The sequence below is a fragment of the Rattus norvegicus genome, chromosome 1, assembly GCF_036323735.1.
Source record: "Rattus norvegicus strain BN/NHsdMcwi chromosome 1, GRCr8, whole genome shotgun sequence".
Classification (NCBI taxonomy): domain Eukaryota; kingdom Metazoa; phylum Chordata; class Mammalia; order Rodentia; family Muridae; genus Rattus; species Rattus norvegicus.
The window spans coordinates 14,344,580-14,363,256 of NC_086019.1; the positions used below are offsets into that span (position 1 = coordinate 14,344,580).

At 41.7% G+C, this 18,677-nt stretch overlaps 1 protein-coding gene across 5 annotated transcripts in view; it reads right to left on the minus strand.

Moving 5' to 3' along the window:
* Positions 1-726: 726 nt before the first annotated feature.
* Positions 727-18,677, minus strand: part of Heca (hdc homolog, cell cycle regulator) — a 49,921-nt gene continuing 31,970 nt past the window's right edge. The window contains exons 2-5 of one of the 5 annotated variants that reach the window (XR_010052133.1): positions 13,158-14,198; positions 6,690-6,844; positions 5,936-6,093; positions 3,922-4,060 (exon numbers count right to left, since the gene is read on the minus strand). Coding sequence is in view for 4 of the 5 variants with exons in the window: in NM_001107514.2 (NP_001100984.2) it covers positions 3,896-4,060; positions 6,690-6,844; positions 13,158-14,198 (1,361 nt within the window). In the remaining variant the exon portion in view is untranslated. 5 annotated transcript variants of the gene reach the window in all.

Genomic DNA, 18,677 nt, shown 5'->3' on the forward strand with positions numbered 1-18,677 from the left:
GTGAGCTTTGAGGTTTCAAAGGCCCATGTAAGGCCCAATCTCTCTCTCTGCAAATCAGGGTGTAAAGCTCTCAGCTACTGCTCCAGTGCCTGCTTGGATTGCAACCATGCTCCCCACCAGAACTAAGCCTCTGAAACTGTTTTCAGGTCCCAAACTAAATGCTTTCCTTTATAAGAGTTGCCTTGGTCATGGTGTCTCTTCACAATAACAGAATAACTAAGACAATGTCTAGGTGGAGATGAGGTGTTTCAAAACTACACTCTTTATAACCAGAACAATAATTTTATACTATACATATGAAAAGGGGAAGGCTGATTTGTTATTATTTTACTGCAAAAGCAGCTTATATGTGATACATATGTGTAAGCAGTGAGTAATTTGTAATTGTGGGTCCCCTCCCCCTTTTTTACATGTTTCTATAATGTATGTGCATGCACCAGAGCACACGCGTTCTGGTCAAAGAGCAACTTTCTGGAGTTGTCACTCCCCTCCTACCATGTGAGTTCTGGGGCTCAAACTCAAGTTGTTCAGTTTGATAACAGGAACCTTTACCTCACGAGCTAAAGGGTTTTGTTTTGATTAGTTGCAGTAGCACTTTTGAATGGCTGTCTGTATTTTTCTTTTAACTGAGAATATCCCTACTTCTCTACTATCTTTTCTTACCAAACAACCCTGTTTCTCAAAAGTCCCCAACAAAATCTAGTAACAGATTAAAGCAAAGCCCAATACTTGTTTCTAAAATTTTATTATTCTTAATACACACCTTTCACATACAGAAACCCTCTATCATCACACGACTCCATAACCCAAATGCTTCAATTTAATCAACATTCTTTAAGTATTTACATTGGCTTCCCTCAACAAAAGTGCAATCCAAGACATCTCGACAAGAAATCTTTATAGACAACAACGTATTTTTGAGCTGGTTTTCATGGTGTCCATTCATTATATTCTCTTTCAATTATCTGGAAAAATAATGAAGTCAACAAGGTATGAAGATGAACAAGGTTAGGCAGCGTCCTGTCACGGGAATCACACCTAAAGAAAAGTGCTTTCTCCTCACCTCTTCCCCAATATCCCAACTAAAATTACTCAACCACTGCTTCAAGGATTTGAACAGAAAATCAAACAGGTTAGAAAATAGGCACAGAGCAGACTGCACAATCAGCACTGGTGTGGTAAGACAATGTGAAGAACTCAGACAGGCAGTCTTGGTTGTCCAGCAAGTTATCACTCAATCCATTAAGTTTTAGCATTTAAACATATAATATTCTTTCTTCAAGATTTAATTTTTTCCAAAAAGGTATGAAATTTCTCTTACTTAGAAAAATTAATCCCTTTTACAAAAATTGGAAACTGAGGGATGCTAGAGAAGGCTCTGTGTAAGTGCTTCCCATGTGATCAGGTGATCAGAGACAGCAGAGAGCTGAGACGGTCTGAAGAAATTAGCCTCTCTCAAAACTGGAGCAGTTTAACTTGTTCAAAGTATGGAACACTTTAAAAATAAATGACTAAAAATGTTAAGGTCGGTAAAAAACACTAAATTATTAGTCAATCTGAAAATTATGGGTTATTGAGCACTACTCATCAGAAACAGAAGTTAGATCTCCTAGTTGACTGATAACCTTTACTATCCCAGCTACAACAGAAATGTTGATCCTTCTTACATAATCCAGTTCTAATCAAGGTGTTCAGGCAAAGATTGGTGAAAACAATAAGGTCAGCAGATTTCCAAGGTCAAATTTACCCTTATAGCAAGTATTAATGCCGGTATTTTATTCTCATATCAGCCAAATTTTCCTTCCAAACACAAGTGAAATTAATGCACTAACAGGAGGCAGTACTGGAGTGCAGGGAGAATGCTTCTCTTTTTATAAGACTATACATATTTATAGCCCTGCTTTATCCTCAACGTATCATCAAATGCCAATGTTATCCTATTGAAATAAAACCTCTTCATTTTAGGGTCAGAAAACAATCTAAGGAGCGAGAAGAGAATGTGGCTTACAGCTCCACAGTGTCTTTTAATCTAGAGAACTCACTGGGTACAATGAATAGATTGACTTTGGAACAACAATACAGCGAAATTTTACTAGAAAACGTCAACAGGTTAGAGAACAGCAGTACAAGTATTTTATTTATTTTAAAAAATCAGAAACATGAAGACAAATATGAATCTAAATAGAAACTTACCAAAATTTTAAACTTGAGTATATAACAGATTCATAGGGAAACAGCTAATTCATAATTACAGCTTTGTGCATCAGAGACAATTTTGCAAGTGCTATGTCATAAAGACCTCATGTAATTGCATTAAACTCCAACTGACCAATAATGATCTCTGCTTGTCCTAGGATGGTGATATTTTGTAGATGTGAAACATCAGATCATCAAACTAGAAGTAACGAACCAACTGATGGAGAATATCCACCCAAAGGTGAAGACTCTTAGCTGGTAAATGGGTTCCTTAATGCTATGGTTTCCAACAAATCACCAAGCAGTAGAATTTAAAACTCATTGGTAACAATGCTTAGACAATTTTGAAGAGAAACACCCCCTGTATTTGTAGGGGATAAACCAAGAAAGTGATATAAAATATTTACATGAACTCCAAACTTGCCTGGTCATAAAATGATTGTTTAGTATTCTTATATGTACGTCTGTGTCTTACTTGGAATGACCAAACTCCTTCCTAAGAAGTACTTCTCTAACTCTAATCGCACAGGCCATGTCTTTAGCATATTTCCACACTCTACTGAACAGAGGCTGGTTTTGGAATACTTGGTTTTCTGCATGTGACGGTTTTTAACTACAGTAAGGGATCATGGGAATCTTCAGGATCTATTTTCAGATATGCTCTTTTGCATTACTGTTTCCAAAACTGAACATTCTTTTAAAAAAATAAAACTATTCTTCGTCATCCTAACAAATTTCCCCTTCCTTCTTCAGACCAGTTCTGCATGTGTGGCACTAGCGAGGCAGGAAGGGAAGTGTGGTGCAGCTGGCTGTGCAGCACAGCAGTAGACAGAGGTTACCTGGGAGAAGACGTGGGTACCAGGCAGCATTTCAGCAATGCAATCTGCAAAGGATGCATCAGGACCGCAGCATCAGCGTCTGTGGGTTCCTGACCAACTCTGGAGATAGAGTTCAAATAACCTAGTTCCATCTTTCTGCTCGCTTGACTCAGTGGGCATCATTGCCAAACTCACTTTCCCAGGCCTGTCCGACTCAGCTCACCTAAACACCCACAGTTTTCACATGTCGCATAATTTGGATATTACTTCCAGTATGAGAACTGTTAATTACACAAATGGTCAAAGGAAGAGTACTCACTTCTACCCTCAATCACCCATCAGTGGAGCAAACCTCACCTCAGCCTGTGCTGAAGAAGAGTCCAGACAGCCCAGTACAGTGCTGGCTGTCCAGCTCACATGTACATTCACTTGTCATTTATTTTTCCCAAGGCCGAGAACTAACAATGAATCTCAAGAAAGCTAACGTATTAGTAAAAGCCCCTCCCAACTCCTACCACACCTCTAGCTTAGCCAGATTTCTATCCGTAAATGGCATCCTTCCTTCCTACTACCTTAGAACTCCACCAGATGTTCTGCATGAGTTCTGCACAATTTCCCATCTGGCCTCCAGTCTAACTAAAACACACACACACACACACACACACACACACACACACACACACACACACACACACACACACATATATATTTGGGAACCAAGAAAGGGCAAGGGGCAGCCCTCATTTTAGTGGCACAAATATACAAAGTAAACTCTGCTTCAAATTAGAAAAGAAATTAATGTCACAGAATGCTCCCCTATAAAAGATATGTAGTAAAGTAATAATATCAATAAAATAGCTATTACTAAAGCAAAGCTTTCATCAATAAGCTTCGAGAACTTTGAAGGAGGAGAATGGCTTCACGAAATGGTAGTCCAGGTTCCCACAGTGTGGACACTGCTGGACGTTGCTGTACTCGGAGAAGTACTGCATCCCGATCCGCACGTCGATCACGGGCTTGCCACAATGCTTGCAGTTCAGACGGGCCTGGGGAGACACGAATGGTAAGCCACAACAGCACCGGACACAGTGCTAGTCAAGCCACCTAATCACACCGTTGGGGGCTGACCGAGACTCAGTGGAACATCTCCGTTATTGGCAGAACCAAGGTATGCACATCTAAGATGCATACACTGGCATTCATCATCATCATCCTTCTAAAGACTACAGTCTCCCAGTTTCTCTCTTAATGTGAGGTGTCTGTCGATGGGAAAACTCTAACCGGTACTACCTAAACATCACCAACAGTTACCTAACAGCAATCAGTTACCCCTCGGATTTTAAGCAAGTGGCTGAAATGGCTCTCTCCACCTGAATCTACATAAAGCTTCCCTGAAGAGTCCATGTTTACTTTAAAACCTCATTTACACTTTCATTTGTCTCTATATATCAGTTTTCTTTGATAAAAATAAAATAAAAATAAAATTTCCCTAAAATATCGAGACAAAACGGGCAATCCAGGCAGGAGAGACATGTGTATCCTGAGACTCTGGAACTCACTAGCACTTGACCCCTCACCCATGCCTGTGTCTAACAGCTCAATCCTGGGGACTTCAGCAATAGATCTGGGAGTGAAGAGGATAGGCAGAAATTACAGATCAAACAGTCTAAATTTAGATCCTTCCTAAAAATGTGCTAACAAATTTGTCCTCAAGGCTTCTTGTGAAGGAGCATAATCTGCATTTCAGACAGTGAAAGGGGCACGGTGCTAAATACCAAGCCCAAGAAAACAGGAAGCAGACAGTTGAACTTTAAACTAAATGTGCTCCAAGGTGCACACTTCACCTACACACGCCAACCTCCCATAACCTAGAATGAACCCCCTTTTAACTACTTCACCTCTCTGAGTCCTGAGTAGAGTTCTCTTTAACCTGTCATTCCCTTCTGATAACCAATTACTACTTACTGTTGACTCAGATTTATTAGAAGACTTTCCTGGATACTTGAGAACTGTCTACAACCTGTATCTTCACAGTGAATCTTTCCAATTGCTAAATAATAATAATAAATAGTAATCAAACAGGTTTTCTGTTTCAGTTGAGGGCCAGAGAATAGAACCTTGGCATATATCAGTTTAAAGAATGAACATCTAGTGTAGACTAAAGGGCTGGTGGGCAGGATGCCACTCTCTCTGAATTTCTCTCTGAAGATAGGGAAACATCATGGCTGTTCAACAAATAGAAAGAACACCAGAATAGGAATCTCATATTTAGTCACAGCTGAGACACAATCTGTGTAGACCTGGGGAAAACCTTCAAGGACTTGAGTCATTCATTATAAGCATCCACTCAGAAAGCTGAATGAGCTCTGCAAGGTGCCATGCAAGGCTAAGGTGCCATGAGTTTTATTGTGGCCCAAACCTTTGTTCATGTCCTCACGTCCTTAAAGGGCTAACTCCTGCTACATCACATAGGTACACAGAAAGGCCCCACTTCCTGTGGTTTCTCTTGTCCTAGGGATGGACACAAAGGTACAGTGGTAACCATAAAGCCTGACAGCGAGAAACTGGAAGACGATGATACCATATTTCAAGGCTAATCCTGAATCTGCAATGTGGTCAGAACACCACAAGAACAAAGAGACATAAGGCTGCCCACCTCACTCACAAGCACATTTCTCTTACACAAAACACCCAAATATGCAAAAAAGAAAAGAACTATTGTCTGCCCACCTTTGACTACAACAGAAATAGGTCATCTACTAATCAAACTGATACTAGAAGAATATATTTTTAAAAATCAAGTTACAATGGTAATGATACAAAGTCATGTTGTAACCCAAAGTGTAATATTCATCATCTGTAAAGGATATGGGTTAACACAATGCCAGCAGAAAACGTCTCTGCTACCCAGAATCACCTACCAGGGAATTATGTATCAGGTTCTTCCTCAAGCACGCAGAGTAATCACACATTCAGGTGTTCCTCAGGATTTTTATCCTTTTGGTTTCTATTTCTTATTTAATGGGGTATTGTGTCAGCACCTCCTCCTTTCCTTTGTACAGCTACATTTTAGGTGCTCCTACGAGTCAGGAAAGAATATTGCTGCTTCTAGGTCCTTAGGAATTGTAAAGCTTTCTGGTCAACGTCACATAACTTAAGTGGGAGAACTAGGGTTTTGCAAACATCTCGCAGAAAGTATGCAAGAAGTGAATTTTTTTTCCTGTTCTAGAAAAAAATTTTCCTTTTCAGTTTAAGTTAAAACCGTCCGTTACAAATCTGTAGTACAAATTAATCTCACAAAATGAGAAAATTACAATCAAACAAAACAAAAACCAAAGAAACCGTACACAGAATCTACCTCCCAGGCCACCTAAACAACTGTAGCTACTCAGCATGGCACTTCCATGCCGCCTCGAATGGAAGCGAGGTGTTTCGCTTTTTCTTTTCACTTAACAGATGGAAAATAAATTCAGCTCTCCTACTCTGCATATGTGTATACTTTTGACTAAACAGTATTTTACCTCACCTGAATTCTTTACTCTTAGAAGTACACCCTGACCAAGCACTCACACTCCACATTCAAAGTAACCACAAAGCAGCCTTGAGCTCTCTAAGCTAACTTGGTAACAAAAGTCCAAAGTTATCTACTGCACCCTTACTTCAGTTGACACCAACCTGACAGCAGGGAGAGGCGGCCAGGATGTCGTAGGTGTACATGGTGCCCAACTGGTGCCAGCTGCCATCCCATCGTGACTTGCACTTGATGCAGATGATCTTGTGAACCCCTTCCAGGCAGTCCACACACACTGCATACAGATGCATGAGTCTCCCTGCACACAGAAAACACAAGAATGACGGTGGCTAGGGGGAAAGCAACTGTATCTCCAGTGGTGAGAAAATGCCCCCATCGTCAACAAAAAGCAAACATTTTATTGGATGGATGGATAGAGAGAGTGATTGATTAGAATATCCCTCTAGTTAGGATAATATTGTCTGTTCATCCAGATCCAAACAGAAAGCCACATGCTCATGACCAAACTGCAACCGTGACGAGTCTCCGGAGCCTACATGTGACATACATGCAGTGAACCAACAGGAACCAGCAGCATTGGTCTGACGGGCTGAAACCCACAAATTTCACCCAAAACTGTCTGTCTTGGTATCAACAGCCCCGAACTTTACAACAGCCACAATTACTATGTTAACAGTCCTCAGTCCCAAAGCTGCTCAGCTATCACCACAGATAATGTAGGAACTAGAATTATATATGACTTGTGATACATTAGAAATTCAACATATTATTTACTGAGCTTTTAAAAGTCACAACCTCATCCCTTTACTGTTTATCTAGGACTTAATGTTTATAAAGGAAAGAAGTCATCCAAATATATGAAAGAGTAAGGGTTCAAATAGTTAGTACGCATGTCTAGGATCTTCCTGGGCAATATGGAACAGCAGTACTGCTCAGAACAGGGAGCACTCCAGAACACCTCATGGTGGCTTCTTACTCACAATATGCTGCTACCTAACTCAGACTAGGGGTTTTCCACTGCAAAGACACCTAATGGTCCTTGGAGGGAATATTTTCATTGCATTTGTTTACATGACCCACTTCTTCCTGGAGGGCAGGAGCCACACCTCATTCATCCTTGTCAATTTGGAATCCAGCACAATGTCCACAGCCTGAAGAGCTCTGTGTCCTGAGTGAATGGATAGAGAATGGTAACAGCCATAGACACTATAAACTGTGGGGTTTATAAAGCAGGAAGACTGGAAAGAGCTCTTTGCAATACCATTCACCCATGTTCTAAAACACTGAAAACAGGATCTCATATGCCATACCCACTGAGTTCCTGGGACCATACCCAAAAGTCAATTTCATTATCTATGAGCCACTAGAACACTTCATTTCCAGATTCCTTCTTGGTCCTACTCAATACAGTGCTCAATGATACATCAGGGCTGCTAATGGAAGTTTACAGCGGACACAGAAGGTAATGGATGATGAAGACAGGAACGCTCACTGGGCTCACCAGGGTCTGCCTTGTGCTGTGAGCGTTCCATCCATCCTGTCATTTAACTCTCACTGCAACACTACAAAGGGATCGCGATTGTTATTCCCATTTCAAACAGGAGGGACAGATGCTTAAAGAGCCTGGGCAGCTTATGAATGCTTACAAAGAAAACAAGGAGCCAAAACGAGACTCAGTTCATGTCTATCTTGACGCTTAACTTACAGGCGAAGTCTTGGGAAGCCTGAGTCAAAACTTAGTTTCAGGAATTATTTCCCATTACTATTCCATGCCATTCTATAAAGAGAATTTCTCAGTCGTAGGAAAGATTCCGTAAGCACAATCACATGTGATGCACAGTAGTAAAGAAGGCCAGAGTCCCTCTTACCTAGACCAGTGTTTCTTAGAAAGACCAAATAAAACCATTTTCTGAATCAGAGAGCAGGGTTTGGAGACAAAGCTGGGGAAGGCCAGAAGGATTAAGGGGCAGAATAAGCGAGTAAGAATCCAATGAGCACAGTAAACATCTCAGTAACATATAATCAACTGTGAACTGTGGAATCCCATGGCCTAGAATGTGGCCATCCTGTTGGAATTGGAAATACTTCAAAAGTGTGTTAGCATTAGTGCTTACTATGAATAAGGTACCCAGACTTCTGAGTACAGCAGTAGAAACTGACCCATCACTAAGGCCTTACTGTGGCACTGGTGCCTTTTCTAGTATTCATTAAACCTCTTGACCAGATTCTAAAGCCAGCAGTTAGTTCTTGGTACCTCTAGAAAGTGTACAGAGCACAGTCATTATCTGTGAATACTTACATACAAGTGAGTGTGCAAGCATACAAGTAATTCAGGCCTCTCTAATTTTTGCCTTTTTCCATGCTCTCTCTGATCTGAGATTTAGTCTTGAGCGCTACCACAACTGCTTCCTCTTCTCTTTTCATTTCTAAGATGTAGCTACCGATGTTAAAAATAACATCCCACATGTTCACCAGCAACGCTTCTTTCTAAAGTCTCGCTAGATACCTTCACAAAAAGTTAACCAAATATACAAATGACCTCAGCTTTTTTTCCCACAAAATTGGGTATTTTTCCCAACCTTGTCTACCCCAGCCTGCGAAAATATCATTTATACGGTCTAGAATCAAATTGTACTACATTAGACCCTTCACTTTCATAGTCAAAGCCTCTCCAAATCTGTACTTTTCCTCCAATCTCCCGCAGATATCCTTTCCTTTGAGCTCCCACTATCTACAAACAGCAGTTCATATCTTCATGCATACAGATGTGCCAAAATTTCAACTCTGTCTCCAGGTTGAGACCTTTTCAAGTAGCTCTTTTTTTTATATATCAGTTTATTTTTTTTTAATGCTGAAAACATCTAAATTCAAATCCGTAAGAACCTGGCAAAGGGCTTCCTAGGCGTGAAGAAAACACTGCCTGCCCCGACCTGCTCTCCATATCTCCTACTCCATCCTGCCTCCTGAAGAACCAAAACCAAGAACCGGCCCTTTCTTCTTTGGAAGTCTCAGAGTGCTCAGAGTACAGGACATACACAATATGCACGAGTTATAGCATGTGTTATAGCACATGTGGTGCTATTATTCACAGTCTCGGGCTGAGTACAGTTAAGTTACATAAGTCAGCATATAGCAAGTACTCTACATACTAAGGGTATACACTGATGATCCCACCGAGCAGGTGTGCAAAGTTTGACTGACTGAGGATGGACTAATGATGGGGGTCCACCACAAACACCCTAATTCATTTCCAGAAAGTATGGTACAAGTTTTAAGGTGTAGAAATAAAGGTGTTTCTATCCATTTCCCTCTAAAATTACTAGCAGCTATGCTAAATTAGAAACAAAACAAAAAACTCCCACCTCTGAAAGACAGGAAGAAACCTAACTGCCATCTAACTGTACTTCTGTCACTAGCCATTCTCTTCCCTACCCTGGGAACGGTGCCACCTACCCTCCCCTGCTTCAGCTGAGCACTGTTCCTCTCTGCACTGAGATCAGTGGTTTGACTCTACCGCTGAATAAGGTCAGATGGCATTCGTCTTTCTGTACTTGGCCTATTTCATTTACTCATGTCCTCCAGCTTCATGCATTTGAATAAGCTCATGTGAATCTTCACATGCTTCCAATGGGATGTAGTAAAGCCATTAGAGAAAACCGTATACAGTTCCCTCAGACTGAAAAATAAGCCAGGGATGGTAGCTCACACCTTTAATCCTGGCATTCTAGAGGTAGAGCCAGACTGAATGATCTCTGAGGTTGAGCCTGATCTATCTACCGAGTTCCAGGCCAACCAGGGCTACACTGTAAGACTCTGTTTCAAAAATAAATATATAAATAAAAATTATGAATTACCTAATAGTAACACTAGAACATGTCTTGACTTGTGTAATTATAATAATTAGAATTACCACATGATCCAGAAGTCAAGTCAGTATGTCAGAAGTACTCCCATATTCACTGCAGTATTACTCACAAAAGCTACAGAATCAAACTAAGAGTCCATTAAAAGATGACTAGATGGAGAAAATATTTTGTGTATATACCTATATACACATATTTAGCCACAAAAGAAATTTAATCATGTTTCCATTAAATGGATAAACCCAAAGGGTGTTATATTAAATAATAAATAAACCAGGCACAGCAAGACTACTACCATGTGATGCACATAGTTGTGGGATGCAGAAGTACGGAATAGGTACAATGGTTACCCAGGGCTAGGGAAGGAAGAGAGGCTGGGGTGGGTGGGAAGAGGCTGGTTAATGGGCAAGCACCATACTGTTAGGAGGAGCAAAAGTGCTAGTGTCCCACTACACTGCAATGACTACACCTCATTACATAGTTTTCAGAATAAGTAGGATTTTGAATGTTCTTATCACACAGATTGAAAATATGAAGGGAATGGTATCTTCAGTACTCTAAAGTTCCTTGAGGCCACTCGGCTTTGGGGAATCCCACCTTGTAACAAAAGCTGAAGGACCCCCAGAAAAATCACACAAACACACAAACAAGGCTATCCTGTAACTGCCAACTTTTTCTTACTCTAAAAGACAATAAAGGAATAAAGGAAATTGCGTCTGAGAAACAAGAATGTTCCTGGTCTTTTGGTGGCACATGCTTTTAATCCCAGCATTTGGGAGGCAGAGCCAGGAATATCTCTTCTAGGCCAGCCTGATCTATACAGTGTCTCAAAAAAAAAAAAAAAGCAAACAAACAAAAGAATCCATATATTCAAAATACTAGGAGAGCAATCCAAGGAAATGTTCCACTTCCAGAAGGTTTAACAGAGTCTACACATAACAGGCAAACACAGGATTTTTCTTTCCCATTAAAAGGGGGTCAGAAATATCAAACTAAGAGGTATACTATCACATGAACAGGAGTTCCAGAAAGCGAAAGGTGAGGTATTTATCAAAGTAGTAACACGAAAGCAAAGTTCCTCCAAAGTGAGGATCTGTGTTATACTCAATAATCCATGACAGCCCATAGAATGTGAAGGTGGAGGAAATAAGAAACCACAGTATGGTAGGATTGCACAACAGGAGGCGCAGTAAGGGATCCTTTAAAGAGGACAGAGATTGGAGACATGGGGACGTTTAAGAATATCAGACTTCATGACAGTTGTAACAAGGTATGATAGGAGACAGTGAAGAAACACTTTCTGTAAAGGACGACATGACCCAGCTAGGTAACAAGCCTGTGTTGAGAATGAACAGAGGCATTCTCAAACTTCCAGTGTCTCAGCTTCTGAGGGTGCTGAGGGAAAAATAAAGAAAGGAAACTATAGGTTAGAGAACGAGACTCAAAGCATGAGAAATACCAGAGGCTTTTCTTCAAGTCCAACAGGTCCTGAGTTCTTCAGGGCAGAACAGAGCATGGAGAAGAAGGCCTTCAGAAGAGATGTTTACAGAAGGAAAGACCTTCAAAAACGCTAAGTGTGCAGAAATGCTTAGGAAGGTGGCTTACAGAGCTGCTGGATGTTTTAACCCAAAGTTAAAACAATGAATGCACCACTCTCGGGCCCTGGCCTTCCAGATGCTACACCAGCAGTCGCCTCTCAATAACACCTACGTCGTCACAGGACCGTGGCTCTGCAGCAAGCCTGGCTACAGACTGAGATCTTTGCCTCCAAAAGCCAAAACAAAACACATGGCAACAGAAGAAACGAACCCTAGTTTTGAGGAGTATGCCTTCAAGACTGTTCCTAGAATGGGAAGTATGTCCATATGTACACACTCTTGGTCACCAGCATTAACACGCAGCAGAAACATAGGATTATCTCCAAAGGGGAGAGATCTTACAGGCCAGGCTTATCAAAAGATATAGCGCCTAAAACCAGAGAATTAAGATAATTGTATTCAAAATCCTGATGTCAAAATCCTTGAAGAATCACTTAGCATTTCAATGGGTTTGGCTCTGGGGGTGGAAACAGCAGGGTTTAGTGGGAAGAGGACAGGAGTCACTTTTATCTGGCCCTGTAGCTTACTGTTAAAGTTATTAACTATGATATACAAGCATGTCTTCTTCAGAAGTTTTAATCTCACACCTGTACTGCCCAACTCCTTGCTATTTAAGTTATAGCTAAAATGTGCCAAGTCTTTGTCACACATAGAAGCTGACCACTACTGTCCCCCAACCAAGGGCACGCCCGGACTTCAATCATCCCCCACTGCCCTTTTGATGCTATCAATGTTCTTGCACAATTTTAAAATTAATTCAACTGCTGTGAAGCCATACTGTCCTCTTGTTTCCTCCTTTCCCCACTTACAAGCATCACAGCTTGCTGGGCACATTAAAGGTTTCAAACTATTTCACAGCAAAGAGAAAAATCTAATTCCTCCTCTAAATTTGTATCCCGTTGTGAAAAGCTAAACATTACCTATCCTTCCATCAAATTAGCACAGAATAAGGACATAAAATTGTACCCAGTACAGTGAAATCAGAGTACAAAAGCCACCAGCCACTAGGAGAAGCTGAAACACTCAAGTTACCAGGTTAGTCCCTAGCTAGAGTAAAAACGTCAGTTACAAGTAAGTGAGTAAAAAGGCAGCTCCATCTTGTTGGCTTTTTGGGTTTTAACAAATAGGCAAGGTGAGTCAACACCTATACCTTGAAGGTGACAAGGAACATCATATTCAATCTCATCGTGTCTGGAGGGGCTTAAGAACAGAGTTCCATCCACCAGAGGGAACTGTTCAAACACTGGGAGCGCCCGGTGGCACAAAGCGCAGTTTACCACGTTTCTGTGGCTGGCACTAAGGGCTGCGAGAATGAACTTCCGCAGATCTTCGCCTTGGCCCACTTGGGCATCGTCTTCCATCCGGACATGGAAAGTGTTTAGCTTATGCCTGGGGATGTGCGTGAGAAGTTCAGAGAGGTCCAGTCGCCGCAGGAACTGTACAGGGGTGTCAAAGTGTCCTGCCCTGTGTACGGACAGACCAGCCGAACTGTAATCAAAGTGGGCACTTCTGAACACGTGGCCTCCTGGCATGGCCTTTTTGTGAGGCTCAAGGTGAATGGCATTCTTTAAGAATTCCCCAAGGTATCTGGAGGATCGGGGACCACTGAAGTGGGCCGGGGAAAGGATGGAGTAGCCAGTGGGTGGGGACTGGCCAGGGGAGCCACAAGGGGAGCGGGCCCCATAGGCTGCAGAACTGACTGTCTTTTCCTGGGAGTTCTGCCTGTCCATGGAATGCCGCCGAGGAAGGTCGTGGCTCAGGCCTTTCTGGGGCTTGTTCAGGGGCCTGCACTTTTTTGCCTCCTCCCCAGCCTCCCCTGGAGGCCTTGCCGTGTTCTTCTCTGACCCAGACTTCTTCTTTTTTTCATCTTGCATCCGCTTTACCTGGTACCAGTCTGTGTCCTTTTTTAGGTGGCCCTGCCCGCAGCGGCAGGAGCAGAAGCGGAAAGCCAGGTCATAGCCCTTCTTGGTCCACATGTTCTGGCGGCACTGCTTCTCATTCCAGCTGCGGGCCCTGCCAATGCAGTTGAACTGCACCAAGATGCTGCTCTCCCACTCGTAGAAGCACTGAAGATGCATCCAGGTGCTGTAGGGGCAGTGCTCATTGTTGCACACCACCTTCTGGTAGTCATCCTTCTCCAGGTCCACTGCTCTCCCGAAGCTGCAGATCAGGGGCGTGGCACAAGGAGCTTCTGAAAGAATAAAAAGAGAGATTCAGCACAAGGATACGAAGACTCCATCAGTCTGTCCCTGCTGGCCCATTCATGTGAGCTACACCTCCCCTGGAACAAACACCAGGCAGATTTAGAAACATCCATTATTTCCTTCTGATATAATGCTGTCCCAAAGAAATTTATTTTCTATTATTAATTATTAAGTTTCAAGAAGTCCAAATCCTTCATAGTTCAATTGTGTGCCCAGCCTTATAACAGTGTGGTATAGTTTTCTCAATACGTGGGTGTGACAACATACAGTACCCAGTACCGGAGTTGTATATAAATGAGTCAATGCAAGGCAACCAGGAACTAGTATGAGGCTACTACACTGACCAGTTCTGGCAGCATCTCCAAAAGGGCCCACAAAATGTTTTATCACCAGGAGTTTTAGATAGCATTTGTCCTGAATAGCAGACAGTATTGAGAAAACAGACAGCCTCGGTTCAACTCTTCTTCTAGCAATCACCAGATACTAAGTACAGGATGTTTGGTCAGACTGTTGGCCTACACAGAACTCCAGTTCAGGACGAAAACAACCATTTTCTTAAAGCATACAGAAGAGGAAGCAACAAAGAGGCGTTTCTGAAGTCTTACAATGTTACCCACACAGGGTCCAAACAGTTAAGCAGATTCCCATGATTGAAGAAGACACACTAGCTCAAAGCAGGCCCATTCTGAAAAGGTCAATGTGTGCATGGAGACTGATGGGCACTGGATTCTTATAGCTTTCCAACACCAATCTAGTACATGAGCTTAGAATACACGTTTTAAAATGTAAATCCAACCTGTGAGAAAGACACTAAACAAATTGGTAGTTACCAGGGACGTGGAGATGAGGAGGAGGACAGTACAGATACTCCGTATGATACTGTGACAGAATTTGCATATCATCACACATATACACTTGTCAAAATCCACAGCACAGAAACACCAGCAGTGAACCCTAAAGGTAAGCTATAGAATTGAGTGCTACTATGTACCAACATAGGCTCAGAACTTAAGTTTACAGAACCTACTGACAGTGGGTTGAGAGGATCCATTTGGGGGTAGTATAAGACTATATACACATTTACTGTATTTTCATTTTTTCCCCAGTCTGAAAAAATATATTATTTTCTAAAGTGGGGAAGGAAAGAATAGGTAAGTCTAAATTCCAAGAAATACAAGGAAGTAGGCTGGTTATTTTATTTCTATAAATGTGTATAATATATATATATACACATACATACATACATACATACATACATACATACATACATAATTGTATTTAAATAATTGGCAGGTTATAATTTTGGTGAGAAATATACACATGCTTAGAAGTATATACTTAGGGAGTTCTCAGCACCTAGCATATAAGGCTTATTGATATTGTTTTTATAGATACAATTCTGGCCATTCAATACCACAGGCCCAAACTAACAGCTGCCAGTTATGTGGGCAGAGACTAAGTGTGACTTCCTGCCCAGAAAAGGCCAGGACACAGAACAACAAACCAACAGTTCCCCCAATTGCTTTCTTTGCACTTCTACAATTTTTTTTTATTAACTTCAGTATTTCTTATATACATTTCGAGTGTTATTCCCTTTCCCAGTTTCCGGGCAAACATCCCCCTCCCCCCTCCCCTTCCTTAGGGGTGTTCCCCTCCCCATCCTCCCCCCATTGCTGCCCTCCCCACAACAATCACGTTCACTGGGGGTTCAGTCTTAGCAGGACCCAGGGCTTCCCCTTCCACTGGTGATCTTACTAGGATATTCATTGCTACCTATGAGGTCAGAGTCCAGGGTCAGTCCATGTATAGTCTTTAGGTAGTGGCTTAGTCCCTGGAAGCTCTGGTTGCTTGGCATTGTTGTACTTTTGGGGTCTCGAGCCCCTTCAAGCTCTTCCAGTTCTTTCTCTGATTCCTTCAACGGGGGTCCTATTCTCAGTTCCGTGGTTTGCTGCTGGCATTCGGCTCTGTGTTTGCTGTATTCTGGCTGTGTCTCTCAGGAGCGATCTACATCTAGCTCCTGTCGGCCTGCACTTCTTTGCTTCATCTTGTCTAATTGGATGGCTGTATATGTATGGGCCACATGTGGGGGAGGCTCTGAATGGGTGTTCCTTCTGTGTCTGTTTTAATCTTTGCCTCTCTATTCCCTGCCAAGGGTATTCTTGTTCCCCTTTTAAAGGAGTGAAGCATTCACATTTTGATCATCCGTCTTGAGTTTCATTTGTTCTAGGCATCTAGGGTAATTCAAGCATTTGGGCTAATAGCCACTTATCAATGAGTGCATACCATGTGTGTCTTTCTGTGATTGGGTTAGCTCACTCAGGATGATATTTTCCAGTTCCAACCATTTGCCTACGAATTTCATAAAGTCACTGTTTTTGATAGCTGAGTAATATTCCATTGTGTAGATGTATCACATTTTCTGTATCCATTCCTCTGTTGAAGGGCATCTGGGTTCTTTCCAGCTTCTGGCTATTATAAATAAGGCTGCGATGAACATAGTGGAGCACGTGTCTTTTTATATGTTGGGGCATCTTTTGGGTATATGCCCAAGAGAGGTATAGCTGGATCCTCAGGCAATTCAATGTCCAATTTTCTGAGGAACCTCCAGACTGATTTCCAGAATGGTTGTACCAGTCTGCAATCCCACCAACAATGGAGGAGTGTTCCTCTTTCTCCGCATCCTCTCCAGCATCTGCTGTCACCTGAGTTTTTGATCTTAGCCATTCTCACTGGTGTGAGGTGAAATCTCAGGATTGTTTTGATTTGCATTTCCCTTATGACTAAAGATGTTGAACATTTCTTTAGGTGTTTCTCAGCCATTCGGCATTCCTCAGCTGTGAATTCTTTGTTTAGCTCTGAACCCCATTTTTTAATAGGGTTATTTGTCTCCCTGCGGTCTAACTTCTTGAGTTCTTTGTATATTTTGGATATAAGGCCTCTATCTGTTGTAGGATTGGTAAAGATCTTTTCCCAATCTGTTGGTTGCCGTTTTGTCCTAACCACAGTGTCCTTTGCCTTACAGAAGCTTTGCAGTTTTATGAGATCCCATTTGTCGATTCTTGATCTTAGAGCATAAGCCATTGGTGTTTTGTTCAGGAAATTTTCTCCAGTGCCCATGTGTTCAGATGCTTCCCCACTTTTTCTTCTATTAGTTTGAGTCTATCTGGTTTGATGTGGAGGTCCTTGATCCACTTGGACTTAAGCTTTGTACAGGGTGATAAGCATGGATCGATCTGCATTCTTCTACATTTTGACCTCCAGTTGAACCAGCACCATTTGCTGAAAATGCTATCTTTTTTCCATTTGATGGTTTTGGCTCCTTTGTCAGAAATCAAGTGCCCATAGGTGTGTGGGTTCATTTCTGGGTCTTCAATTCTGTTCCATTGGTCTATCTGTCTGTCTCTGTACCCAATTCTGTTCCATTGGTCTATCTGTCTGTCTCTGTACCAATACCATGCAGTTTTTATCACTATTGCTCTGTAATACTGCTTGAGTTCAGGGATAGTGATTCCCCCTGAAGTCCTTTTATTGTTGAGGATAGTTTTAGCTATCCTGGGTTTTTTTGTTATTCCAGATGAACTTGCAAATTGTTCTGTCTAACTCTTTGAAGAATTGGATTGGTATTTTGATGGGGATTGCATTGAATCTGTAGATCGCTTTTGGTAAAATGGCCATTTTTACTATATTAATCCTGCCAATCCATGAGCATGGGAGATCTTTCCATCTTCTGAGGCCTTCTTCAATTTCTTTCTTCAGAGTCTTGAAGTTCTTATTGTACAGATCTTTTACTTGGTTGGTTAAAGTCACACCGAGGTACTTTATATTATTTGGGTCTATTATGAAGGGTGTCGTTTCCCTAATTTCTTTCTCGGCTTGTTTCTCTTTTGTATAGAGGAAGGCAACTGATTTATTTGAGTTAATTTTATACCCAGCCACTTTGCTGAAGTTGTTTATCAGCTTTAGTAGTTCTCTGGTGGAACTTTTGGGATCACTTAAATATACTATCATGTCATCTGCAAATAGTGATATTTTGACCTCTTCTTTTCCGATCTGTATCCCCTTGATCTCCTTTTGTTGTCTGATTGCTCTGGCTAGAACTTCAAGAACTATACTGAATAAGTAGGGAGAGAGTGGGCAGCCTTGTCTAGTCCCTGATTTTAGTGGGATTGCTTCAAGTTTCTCTCCATTTAGTTTAATGTTAGCAACGGGTTTGCACTTCTACAATTTTTAGTATAACTCATTACATTCCACTCTGCACTCCTATGCTGTTCCCCTTTTGCACCCCATTCTTCCGTATGACTACTAACTGGAACTAGTGGTCAGCATTTCTTTCTTCATTTCCCCAGTTAGAAACTAAAAGCAAAATTTGCTATTCCTTACAAGGGCACTTCTGGCATTTGGACAACTCTTTGTGGAGCGTGACTGCCCAGTGCAGTACAGGAAGTCAGGATCAGTAGACCCTGAAC